The 13797-nt window shown below is 42.4% G+C and overlaps 1 protein-coding gene across 7 annotated transcripts in view; it reads left to right on the forward strand.

Moving 5' to 3' along the window:
• The window catches only part of MLPH (melanophilin), an 84694-nt gene extending 75358 nt beyond the window's left edge, over positions 1-9336 (forward strand). For all 7 annotated transcript variants that reach the window (XM_019492212.2, XM_019492211.2, XM_019492210.2 and 4 more), the window contains 3 exons: positions 206-263; positions 4225-4319; positions 5416-9336. In XM_019492212.2, coding sequence (XP_019347757.1) covers positions 206-263; positions 4225-4319; positions 5416-5442 — 180 coding nt within the window. In that variant the 3' untranslated portion in view covers positions 5443-9336. The remainder of the gene's footprint in view (positions 1-205; positions 264-4224; positions 4320-5415) is intronic.
• The last annotated feature ends 4461 nt before the right edge of the window (positions 9337-13797 follow it).

Below are 13797 nucleotides of genomic sequence, written 5' to 3' on the forward strand. Positions count from 1 at the left end.
AAGCTAATGAAAGTGGACTTCCTGCCAGTGCATGCTCAGCTGGCCTCTTTCATCTTGAGTGGTTGTATCATGAAGGGTTTGACTTTAGTATTTTTCTTTAACACAGTGAAAAAGGTTAACTTTAAGACTATCTACCACCCTCATTATATAGCATAAAGGGTTTGGCCACACAAACTGGCAACAAGTCCTTCTTTTTCTCTTATAGGTAATGTCCATGCCACAGGTGTTACAGAAGAAATTTAACGGCTCTTTTGAAACTGCAGGTAAGACTTGTGTGCTCTATCTGTGCCCGGGGAAGTGGTCGAGGCAGTATCATAGCTTGCAGAAGGTAATGTCCCATACTTGTAGAGTCATAGGTCATCTCTCTCCTGCCTTCATCTATTATTTTCAAGAAGGGATCTCACATAGTGCAGTGGCAGGGTTTTAAGCCAGGGTTCTGTAGCATCTGGAGACAGAGGTTTCATTCACGTCACTAATAGATTCTGTGTACAAAACTGAAAGGTGCTGCCTGCAGGTCAGGGAGCCAGGGAACAAAGTCTCCATCAGCAGCCAAGCTGAGTCTGAGACCAGATTTTAATTCACTCATATACCAGCATACATGTCATTGTGATGAAAGGTCCCTATCTCATAGACTGACCATAAGGAAATCCAGGACATTCATCTAGGACACTGCCTCCCTCCCCACCCCTCACCCTATGCTCTTTCAAGCCAGCAGGAGTGGGGCAGTGTGCCGGGCAGGTGGCAGTGCCTGCCCACCCACCTACGAGGTGCTCCGCACCACTCCAAGTCCCAGCCACAATGTTCCCTTCTCCCCTGCATTTCTGGGACCCTCATAATTCTCAACAGCCGGCTAGGGCCGACCTCTGAAATCTAGGACTGTCCCAGTTAAACTGGGACATATGATCACCCTACTGTCTCACCAGTCTAAGGCCAGGACTGTCTGAGCAGGGTCCTAATTTCCCTCATAGCCCTAAGGAAATGCCCATTGCTGAAATGCTCCCACCTCTTTTCATCCTTAGTATTTGCCACTCATCTCATATTTTTGATACAAGTCCACTTTTCAGTTGTTACTTTGCCACTTCTGGCCCATTATAATTCTGATCTGTCTAGGAGCCATCACCTAGCCCTGCACAGCCTAAACTACGTGACTGCACCTAAAAGAATTTCAAAGAAAATGAAAACCTGGAAGTTAACAGCAGTGGCTATACAATGATGATGTCCTGGGCAGTGTTACATCCAACAGCCTTTGGCCAAAACCATTAGGAAATTACTTTTTCTATTTCTTTCTTATCTTGATTTGTAAGCCCACAGGAGGAACTGAAGAAAAAACTGCTTTCCTTGGAGATAATAATGAATAGGAAAGAGAGAAATAATCATTTAATGCAGAAAATGAATTATAGTTGCCTTCCTCCAATTAAAAACGAATGACAAGGCCTGTTTCCTGAGTTCTGCTGACAGTAAGGTCCCTTGTCTTTGTTTCTGAGGAAGAGTCATCTGCTCTTCCCCTTAAAGGCAGCAAGATAAAAGGGGCTCTTCACCCTGAGCGTGCAGATAAAGTGATGGTGAAGTCAAAAGGACGTCAGGGTGTGTGTCTAATCCCTCCATCGACTCTGTATCTCGCCATATCTCCTTGCCATTCTTCCCACAGGGCAATGACATGCAAGCTCACTCAGGGGGGAAATGGAGATTAGGAAAATTGGAAATAGGCCGAAGAGAATGGAAGATTATTTAGTGGTTGAGAAGGTTGCCCCTGTAACCCTGACGCGTCAGACTTGATGGTGATGTCAGGATCACACAGCAGGGGTTGGGTACGCCAAGGAAGTTTCCAGAACGCACCGTACCATTCAGTGCAGAGAGTTCAATAAGTGGAGTTAAACAGGGGGCTGTTTCATGTGGCTCCTTTAAGCTAGTTTGAAAATTAATAATAATAATTAATGTGCCTTTTTGTGGACAGAGGCCCCTGGGCTGGGACAATCCACCTTCCAGACACAATGTGTGTTACAACATTAAAATGGGACAAGCACAGCCTTGGTTTTAAGCAGCGCAGTCTCTCTAGAAGTCAGTGCAATGGGACCTGCTTCCATCAGGGCTGACTTTGGCCCTTTTTGTCCCTTTAACAATGAACTGGAATAATTAATCCATGCATGCTGTCAGTTGATCCCCCTGCCTCCAGACTAGGGGCTACACCCTGGACCATGTTGAAGCTCTGATGGGTCCACATACTCTTAAGATGCCCTAACTGCAGCAGAAGATTCCCCATTACTTGGATTCCTCCACAGCCCTTCAGTGCAGGGACCAGAACAGATCTGCGTGGGTGACATGCCTGGAGCACACTCTGCTCCCATGGCCCCTCCACTCCTTCAATGCATTGAGCACAGCTCATTTCCCCCTTCCCAGAGATATTTGCAAATTCAGCTGGCAGCAGACACATGTAAGGCCATTAGGACTCAATGATATGCATGCTTTGATTCAGAGAGAAAGAATCACAAATGCAGCATTTTGTCCAGTGCTTCAAGTATATGAAGCAAGCCCATTTTCATACTGTTAAATTTTTTGTGCAGAAGGTTGTATTTCACATTTTTTCCTCATAGATCTTAAAAGAAAAACCCTTGATCACTTGAATGTATTATGAGATTAAGGGCAGGAAAGGGGTTTTGTAGAGATAGCTGGCCAGGCCTATCTGCGTTCCTTTTAGTGTCCTGTCTGCTTAGCTCAGTACCATAGCAAGGGAGGGTGGGGGAAGGGGGCGACCGCCCTGGGTGCTGAAGCGAAGGGGTGCCAACAGCCACTGCCCAGCCAGGGCAGGACATGGGACAGAGCTGCAAGTGGCTCTTCCAGGTGAACATGGGACGTGGAGCGGGGGAAGGTGGCTCCAGCTGCTGTGTGCACTTCTGGGCAAGCATGGAGGGGCGTGTGCCCCCCAGGTCTGCATGCGGAGTGAGGGCAGGCTGCTGCTGCAGGCTTGCCTCAGGTGCCAAACTTCCTTGCTACAGTATTGGCATAGCTGGACGGTTCATACCAGTAGCCTCACTTGAAAACTAGTCCAGCTGCAAAAGAACAGGCTGCATTCTATTCCACTGCCAGTATTAACAGTATTACCCATTGCACAGTGGCCCCAGAGTATTTAATGATGAGGCAGACCCAGGCTAAACAGCTTGCCTCTTGGTCAGCATGTTGAGCTTGCAGTCACAGTTGCAGTAGCCTTAGATTTTCCTTTATACCAGACATTTTAAGTGGCTCTGGACTGAAATGGTGCTTTTGCTGACTTCAGTGATAACCACAACCTTGCCACATGACAGGATCACCTAACAAACAGAAGAAAGTTGTGGACAAATACAAAGTGGAAAAAAATCTCCATTTATAAAACTTTTGAACAGGAGTCTGAAAGTGACTAAATTTATTTTAAGCCAAATCAATAGCTGCAGTTATTCCATTGAGTTTTATGGGCCAGTACACTGCATTGACACCTGAGTAAGTTGGATTGAAACTATTACTAGATCACAGTATAAGCATTTTATGCAACTTTGCCTTGGCTGCAAATGGCTATACAAGTAGCCAGGTAAAAGAGGGCCCTATGCATCCAGGATAATCCTTCTGTAAAGACCACCAGTGGGGCACCTCACATGTGCAGTGTTGCCATTCTAGGAATCTGTTTTGATTGAAATATTAGCCAGTCTCAAGATATGGAGACATCCTCCTGACTTGCTATAGCATCTGTGAAACTACTGCTTAGATTCTTCTCTCATCATTTTCAAGGAAGGCTCATGCTGTGTTTCTGAATAGCAAAGTAGGGAAGTATAGAAATATAATACAGGAATCACTACTAGAATAATGAGTACTTAGGTGCTGGTTCTTTTCAGCCTAATGGACTGGCAGTCTATTTTTTTGAATTGTTAGCCCATTCATAAAATGTACAGAATGAATTGTGAACGAGGGTAATAGAAGAATGGGTAGTTTAGTATTTGAAGCCTCTGACAGATACAGAACAATAATTGGTTTGCTTGCTAATGTTTGTCTTTAATACAAAGTGTCTAATTCTTTGATTTTATCCCATTGTAAATTGGAAGCCATTGGAATTATACTAGTGGAAAACTGCTATAAGTAAGAGGTAGTCTAACAAAGCTATTTCCAAAAATCTGTGCATTTGTCCAGTCATCTAATTATGAGATAGGACTATATTACCAGTCTAAGTCATTTTATCTTGTGTTTTTGTTTTTTTTGAAGGTGATGAATCTTTTGATAGACAGTCCTTGTACCGGGGCTCTTTGACACAAAGAAACCCCAATGGGAGGAGCAGAAGAGCAGAGCGCATCTTTGCGGTAAATTTCCAGAAGCTACCTTATTACCTGGATACAACTATTTAGAGGGGATCAGTCAGCAAAATAATGAATCAGAGTAGGGCTCTGATTTTCTGGTCTTTCTGGCCTGCATTCAGTCTGGGATTTGAGGGGGCATGGTAAAAAAGTGCCAATAGGTCTGCTCCACAGTGGGAGATGAATGGGTCCCACTGAAGCACCCTGTTTTTCTCCTTTTTGCCTAAGATTCCACCTATCCTGCAGGCTTAAAGGTGGTATTGGGCTCTAAAGGGTTTGTATATTTAATCAGATAAACACATTAGCAAGAAAGCTGCAACACTGAATGTTAAATTAGACATAGCAGCAAAAAATAAGTTGTGTTAATTGAATTATGCCCTCTGATCAGAAAACTGGGAGTAGGAAGAATCTGAGAAGTACCTTTCAACAGCCCAGCTGTTAAATACTCAGCTTGCTGAATTCACTTTAAACTGTTTCTTCACAAGGGTTGTTGACAAATGGGCTTGCTAAGGAATACCTACGTTACTTTTAAAACCATACCTTAATTGAAATTAACTTTCAAGTATAGCTAAATCCTCTTACAATATGGTGCCCAAAATGGCAAACTCTCTACCAATTATTTTATCCCTCTAAATATTGGCATGGTGCCTGTGAGTCAGTCAAGTCAATGAATATGCAGATGGGAATAGGTCTCTACAATACTGAAATCTGTGAGGGATCAATAGGGCCCAGAGAATAGCACCCGTGCTTCTCAGATTCATTCTGCCCACCCTCAGCATGGCACACACAACATGGGCATGCCAAGCTTAGAGCTAACCCTGTGATAGATACCCAAGTAAGCAGACTATTCCAGAGGCATTGTGGGAGAACATGAGTTGATCTACAGTGGGTACATCCTCTACTAAAGTAGTGCTGGCAACTTCATCTGCCATGCTGGTGAAAGCTGTAATCAGGGCAACTCGCTCACGAGTGGAGATTGTATGATGAGGCATGCAGCTTGGAGAAAAGGGAGTAAAATGCATCCTGTAAACAGGAAGCAAACCCATGTGTGTTACGTCATGGATCTCTAACACTTTCATTTCCCTGTTTTGATGTTTGACAGAAGCCAGTGATGACCCATCGACCCTGAGAAAGGCAGATGCTCCCTACCCTGATGTTTTACTAATGCTGCAAGACCTCAGCTCAGAGCTTCACCTTTATTTCCCTTAATGCTTGCTTTTCCTTCTACTGCTTCCTTACCTGCAATGCCAGATGAAGGGAAGGAGCACTCCTGCACAATGGGGAATCCTGTTCAGTTGTGTTTACAGAGCTCAGAGTTTCAGCCTCACTGCAAGACAATGTGGGTCCAATTCTGAGTAAGACACCAACTGATTATTAACTGGCAAGTCTTCTGGGCTACAGAAGATGGCAAAGCAGGCCCAAGAAGTACACCATGTGCCCCACTATGTCCCTTTTAAAAAGTTTTGATAGCTGTGACCCACAAACATTTGTTTGAATGTTTGGCTTAAAGAAACTTTGTCAAGGCTGGTAAATGTGGGCCAAGTATGTGCCTGATGCATGCTTGATGGCTTCACAGAAGCAAATAATTTGTCAGAGTGAGTTTTCACTGTAATGTTGCTTTTCTATTGAGATGGTTCAATGAATGGAACCGTATGCATTAAAGTGTTTTGCAGTGGATTTAAGCTGCATAGTTCCCATTGTCTTCAATGGGAATCACATGGCTAAAAAGTTGCTTTGCAAATGTCCAGCATATTTGCAAAAGTCACGCAATCCATGTTCTATCCATGTTTTCCCTGTGGGTATGTACTGTGCAGTGACAGAGACAGGAGTTGATTGTGTATGAAGTGTGTCTTGACTTACCAGTGCAATCTTTCGCTGAATATGACCACTTGAGGCCCAGCTATAAAATACAGACTGCAGGAAAGTTTATGACTTCTGGCAACTTGCCAAACCAGCAGGATGGAAAAAGGGGTGATGCAGAGGTAAAGAATACATTCAGTGACTATTAATTCTGTTAGCCAGGTACGTGAGTTACGTGCTCAACTATGATGCACCATGAAATAAATAGGTTAGCAGTGGCAACACTGTTGGCTCAGGGCTTAGAATGAGAGAGAAGTGGTCCTAGACCTGGATTTGGTGCTGGGTCCCTTTGGACAAGTCATCTTCTCTGTGCTTGATTTCCCCCACTAGTGAAATACGTGATTTATCATGCTGACTTAACCTGGTAAAGTGCTTCAGTATGTAAATATAAAGCATTATTATCAACACTAAATAAAAAGGCCCCATAGAGGGATTATGAAGCTTTTTTTCCTCACTAGGAAAGCAGAGACAAGTATTTTTGCCTAAAGAAGTGACCACTGAAGCTCTCGTTTCGCTCAAGTCCCATTAAAATCCATGGTATTGAAGCACTTTGCTTAAGGAGACTTCTCAAAATTAGGGTCCAAGTTAATTGCCAGGCAAGTACAGACCCTTAGGTAGTCTCTGTTGGATCTGACATCTTTTGGAAAGAGTAACTGTCACAAAACAGTTTAGCCTAGCTAAATGCCAGGCAAAATGGCAGGCAGTGCCATAGCCTCCTTACCCCTCCATCTGGAACATGAAATTCCTTGCTGTCTTTGAGTTTGATTTGCCTTCAACCAATAATGTCATTGGTCTCAAGTGCTTGTACAGCACCCTTTCCCCTAACCTATAGGTGCAATTTGCTCTTACTATCTTGTTACTTCCAAGAGAGATTTGTCAAAAGATTTCTCTCAACATTTTCTAACCGGATCTTTTGGTGCAGTCTTACCCTTGTGAGGAGGAAGTTCTGGTTGGATGAACTAGTCTTTCCATCCACAACATAAAATCTAGGTAATGTCACCTGAAGATGAAGCAAAAGCAGTAGAGGCCAAACCCACTGATGTAAGAAGAGAATTCTCCCACAGCAGCTCAAACAGGAGGGCTTGAGGCCATCCCAGTACTTTAAAATAAAATAATTAAAGAAAGAGCATGTGAATCCTCAGATTAGTCTCACATTATTGTATGAGAGTTTGGTTGTGATTTGGGAGTCCCTAAACATATATAAATGTTCCATGGTCACCTCGGAAGGTGATTATGTAAAGAGCAGAAAACAGTAGGAAGTGTTCTTCTTTTTGTAAAAAAATTCTGCAATTTTAAAATATTTTTGGTCCAAAACGTAACAAAATTAAAAATGAAATTTCTGTAAACTGAAATTCTGAAAAATACTTATTTCCGGTCAATTATTTCATTAAAAATAAATAGTTTTGTTTTGATTTTGCCCTTTAAAACTTGTTTAAAAATGTCTTTCTTTAAAGTAAACAGATGGTTTTTATTTCAAAATGTCTATTTGAAAGAAAACAGCTAAATGTTCCACTCTAAAAGTGTAAAAAATAAGAAACTTTGATATTATCAAAACACTTCATTTGGGGGAGTAGAGAAGAGAGAAAACAAAGCTATGTCAAAATGGGCATATTTTCTAATGCATTTTAATTTTGCCAAAAATGGCACTTTTCAATAAGTGGAAAGAATCTCTTAGGAAGATATCTTTTATTGGATCAACTGTGTAGTTAGGATGGAGTTAGACAAGCTTTTGAATGCCACACAATCTTCATCAGGTCTGACCAGAGCAAGCCAGGCACAGCATAGTAAAGAACAGTTGTGGCCACTTGTTTTGGTCCAGCATATTTATATTCCTGGGCATGGTAGCTGAAATGACTTCAAATTACTTTGTACCTCCTATGCATCATTGTATTACAATTCACATAGATGACATGTCTGATCTCAAGTTCCCATTTAAAGTCCATAGTAGTCAATTCCATTGTTACTAATACAGCTTAAGCTAAGAGATGATTTCTCAAAAAGATGGTCTCTGACAAAGCTATTGTTCCATTTGATCAGTATTGGCCACTTAAAATTTTTACACCTAGATGCATAGAAACTAACTTTAAGTCAGCTGTACCATTGCAACTTCCTGCAATAAAATTAAATTGCCTATTGCATATATTTCACAAGTGAGCTGCCTTTAGGCATTAACATAGTGGTCCAGAACCTCATGTGGTATAAGGTAGCTCCACTGAAGTCATAAAGTGATGTAGATTTATACCAGCTAAGGATCTAGCCACACTGTAGTACTACCTTGAGTACAAATGTACCCTTTGCAATACCTGTTTTCACCCTTAGTCCAGTACCAGTCTATCAGAATCCTAACCCCATGGAGAAGTCCTCATGACAAACCTTAGAAATGTAAAATAAGGCATTGTTTAGACTGTAGTTACCCAAGCATTTTAACTTTCATCCTCTTCTGTTTCTATATAAATATATGGCCTAAATCATTCAATAAAACTGATTTTGTGTTGAGATTCAAACATCCATTTTGCACAGCATCTGATTTTCTTCCTCTCAGTTCACTTTCCTCGCTTTAACCAGTCAATGTAAATGCATCCAATGAAAAAACTGAAAAGTATAGGAAATGAAGCTGTGTCTGAAGATGTGGTAGGATAGGGAAATAAAACAGCAAGTTTGTTCCCCTAGCATTGATCATGAATGTATTTAGGAGCAGGAGAGCAGGGAAAGAAAGGAATAAGTTTGTTCCCTTTGCGTTGATCATAAGCTTTTCCAGGAGCAGTACAATAAATGTGTTCAGTTATACACAATGCTGTACAGTCCCATTTAGGATGTATCGTGTTACCTATGTTCTTGCATATTGTATCATTGCATCTCAGACCCCAGGCACTTACCATAACATGAGAGCATTAGCACTTGTGATCACTTGATAAAACTAAATAGAATGAAGAAAATAGTTTCTAAAATACAAAAAAAATGTAACAGGGACAAATGTTTTTATTTTAATGACCACACGTCTCTAAGGACCCAAGTAATCTCATTTGGATGCCGTGATCTAGTTAGGGATTAGCAGAACAGGCAGGTTTAGTCATAAATTCTGTTGTCTAAACTGATTATCTGTTCAAAATGGCAAGTTGTTAAGTCAATACAGAAATATATTAAAGGATTTCTTCATACAGAACCCAAGAGGGACTATGGCTGTTTGTTTATTTTCTGTTCTGCTTTGCAATCTGAATTATCTTCTGCAGGACACAACTCTCATTTGTGCTTTGAAAAATCTTCCCCCAAAGCATGATTCATCTCCCAACAAAGCCAGTGGGAGCTCAGTACCATTGAACATCATATTCAAGTGCTTAAGTCTTACGTGTCTAACTTTATAGGAGTAATTAGCCAACACTGCCCTCTTCTGAGACAACCTTAACAAAGACTGCAAAAGAGCTAACTGAGCAGCTCTGCACAAGGGGCTGTATGCATGCCAATTATATCAAAGGTAGCTGACAGATGGACTAACTGGTGATTGTCGATCATTGTTCTTCCTTTTAAACAACCAGTGCAAACTCTCTTCCATACCTACTGGCTGTGTTCTCAAGAACCTGACCACTGTTCAGTGCAAATCTGAGCCATGTTAGCTGCAAACAGGTAAGAAAACATCAGGAATAGGACCAAATTAAGCATGCTGTCAGCCCCGTGGACTTTTTTTATTTTTTGACAAGTAGTAAATTTGCCAAAAATGGCCGTTTGGAAAGACCCATGGGAGGAAAAGATTTAAGAAGTCAAAATGACTCAATTGAACAGTTTTTAAATTAAGTAATGTATTTTAGTAGTGTTGGAGGGATGTTGTAGCTGTGATGGCCCAGGAATTATTTGAGAGGCAATGATTTTTGTGGGTGATAGCTATTGATGATACCGCCACCAAATTTCTGCTGCACACGGTGCATCTACATGAGACGCTTTAGAGCATAGTAGCATAGTTTACTGTGCAGTATGCGCACATGCTTAGTGTGCAGTCAGCCTCTGTAATCATGAGTAAATTTGGTACCCACAAATGCAAGTAGCAAATTTACTTTCGATTACTAATGGTGCAGTAGCGCTCGTGTAGATGCCTGACCAGGAGCAAATCTGCTTCCAGTCAGCCAGCCACCAGGGAGCAGGAGATTGCTCCCTGCTGCTGGGGTGGGCTCCACAATCAGAACCCGGACAGGAACTATGTCTGCCTTCTCCACCAGCAGGGAGCTCCAAGCCCCCATGCTGAGATCCCAGTCACGGGGCTGGTACTAGGAGATCCTTATCTCCCAACCCAAGCTCTGCAGAGCTGGTGCTGGGAGCTCCCTGCTGACAGGGAGCTGGGGAGCCTGTTCCCCACCCAGCTCCACACTTGTGGAGCTGAGAGGGGAACAAGCTCCCCAGCCTGTTCCCCACCCAGCTCCAGGTTCACGGAGCTGAGTGGAAAACAGACTTCCTGGGATCACGGAGCGGGGGCTGGGAACTATCCTGGTCAGGAGGTGGTCTAGATGATTGAGGCATGAGGCTTGGAAAGAGCTGCAGGGTGGGGTAGGTCCCATCCCCCTGCCCAAGTCTACCAGTGGAACAGATAGCCGTGAGCTAGCTTCTAGATGCCCCACCAGCAGGTCAGGAAAGGGGGGGAGGGACCTGCCCCACCACTGCAGCTCTTTCCAAGTCCCCTGCCCCACAAGCTCCCTGCTGCCAGAGCAGGGGGATACTGTCCCCACCCCAGCAGCAGACAGCCCCCCAGGCAGGGTTCAGTGTCCCAGCCCCGACCAGGAGACAGCTGTCTCCTAGCCTGGCGATCCCTGCCAGCCCCAGCGAGAGCCTAGAGCTCCACCCACTGGTGGCAGGGGCCCATTGTAGGGCCCCAGGAAACAGGAGAAGTTTGCTGCCATTAGCATGCTTCCTACATGTGTGGATGCCTGCTCAGGAGCATTTGCTCCCGAGTGGTTTACTCACAAGTAAACTGCTTCCAGATCTAATGTACATGTAGACACACCACAGATTACACTTTTCAAGCACGTCCTCTAGTGCAGCTGGAATCAAGACTACCTGTGTATAAGCACGTGTTTTCTATAGAGTCTGAGAGTCCTCTGCTTCCCACCATGCTCTGTAACTGGACATTCCCAGGCAAGCCTCTTTTTCACCACTGTTTCAAAAAAGCCAGATGCTCTGTAGGAGTGCACCACATCTGTCCATGAGGTAAGGACAGATCCTTGGGACTATTTTTCTCTTGAAAGCAGACCACCTCAGCTTGGTAAGCCCTGGGGAGACAGGAGAGCACTGACACCCTTTTTTCCAAGGCTTTGGACTCCAGTCCAAACAGAAAGGGAAAATCGATTGCATCTTTCTATTTCCCTGGGACAGTTCATTTTGCCATAGCAACCTGCTAACATAAAGCCGAGATTATATCTTGGCCCTTTGTCCCTTTATGAGACCTTAGGTGAGCTCACAAGTAGTATAACTAAAGGCTGAAACAAAGACATACCGTGCCACCTAATTTTAACAAGCCCTGTCTATAACAAATCTCTACATTTAATGATCCCAACAGCAGGATCCAATTTTTCACTAATATGATGCAGTACATTGACTAACCCTATTATAGCAAACATGAACTCTTAATGAACTTTTCTTTTGGTCCCTTGTGAGTTTATGATGATGAAGTTGTGATGTAAATGGCAAGTCAGTACAATCCTAATGAAAAACTGAGTATCCCAGTTCAGCTGGTCTCTACCAGCATCTTCAATGCAGTTGAATATTTTCCTTGTGAAAACACTGACAATGCATTGACATGCAGTTATTTTAAGAGATTTTTTTTTCACCCACCTGTCATCTTCTGAAAAGGCTTTAAGTTGGAACAGCCCAATCCTGTGTGGTGATTTACTCTCTGAACCAGATTCTAAACATTTTCTATGTTTTTGTAAATGAAAAAGCTCAGATTTATCTCAACCCAAATGCATTAGAAATAATGCTTTAAAGGAAAGGGGTGGAGGTTCTTATAACAAAATTACTCTCCAATGTTATAATACCCTGAAATATAGGGGTCTGGAGTTTGTTATATCTGTCTGATCATATTGCAAAACCTCCCTGATATGCTGAGAACTTGAATCCTCAATATCATAAATCCTCCTTTGGAGTTTTAAAATAGGTATTTTATTTAAATTGGTAGGATAGGGACCACTGAAGATCCTAAAACAGCCTTATTGTGTTGGTTACATTGTGCTACAAGGACATATAAGGGCAGAATATGGACTTGTATAGTTTTAACATTTATAGAGTAATTGATTATTGGCCCCAAAGATTTGGCTAATTATCTTTCTCATATGCTTATTCTGTTGTGTCTACAATATTTATACTTCTAAGAAGCCAGGCGAATGTAGGGAGTTGCTCTTCTAATTATTGAGGAGGGGTAATTTTGTTTATCTACTTCGTTTAGGCCCCAGTCTTACCACTTGTAACGTGGTAATGCGCAGATGGTCTCAGTCAGGGTGCTGTTGAAGTAAAAGGAGATTTGTGCAGGTGTTGCAGTCTGCCAGAGTATTGCAAATCACAGGACTGAGGCCCAAGTTTGGGTTGCATATACTAGAGGAGCTGGTCTGTATCAAGGCAATTTATTCAACTGTAACTATACTGATATAGTTATTCTGATACAACCTCCTCATAAAAAAGCACAAACTGGGCACATCTACACATGCATTTATGTTGCATTAAACTTACTGCACAGTAAGTGGGTTTACTGTGTGTCTACATGTGCAGCCACTAAAGTGCAGTAACACTGCATGTGGACTGACTTGGAACTAAAGTTAGTCCTAACACAGTGTTACTGCGCAGTCTACACACACAGTAATTAATCAGGTGTAAATCTGATACTGCATGATGCAGGTATCAAATTTACACCCAAGTCAGCATAAGTTGCCATATTTACTGCACAGTACAGTTGTGCATGTGTAGGCACTGCCCGTACTAGGCAGCAATTTTTGATTACTGCACAGTAATTTCAGTTACTGCTCAGTAAACGTGCATGTGTAGATGCACCCACCAGGACTGAGACTTACACCTGTGTAATGTAATTCTACAGCATATATGCAGAAACGTATCAGTGGGATTCTTTGGAAATGTGTGTATACTACACACACACACACACACACACACACACACACACACACACATATATATGTATATATACACATATATGTGTGTATGTGTGCGTGTGTATATGTGTGTGTGTGTGTGTGTATATATATATATATGTGTGTGTGTGTGTCCATTGATGATTTACAGATGAGTACATTTTAGCATGAACTAATGTTACTAAAAAAGGTAGATTAGCATATTCCTAAATTATCTGATTTGTGTAAATGAAAAAATATATAATTCTAAAGGAAAATAATTGCCATCATGAGTCATGAAAATCCCTTTCTTGATTTGATAAAAAATATTAATATAATGGGTCTTGGGGAGGGGAGGTGACATTAAAATGCCCTGGCTTTGTCCCGGGCTGCGTGTGTCTGTGACATCAGCACTAAGGCAAGGTATAAAAAAGGCAAACGGGAGATCTCCAGCTCGCGTGGAGTCCAGTCACTGGAGAAGGAAGGCAGCAGTGCACTCCAGAACTCCTGCTTGACACACAGTAAGT

This window comes from Alligator mississippiensis, chromosome 4, assembly GCF_030867095.1.
Source record: "Alligator mississippiensis isolate rAllMis1 chromosome 4, rAllMis1, whole genome shotgun sequence".
Lineage (NCBI taxonomy): Eukaryota > Metazoa > Chordata > Crocodylia > Alligatoridae > Alligator > Alligator mississippiensis.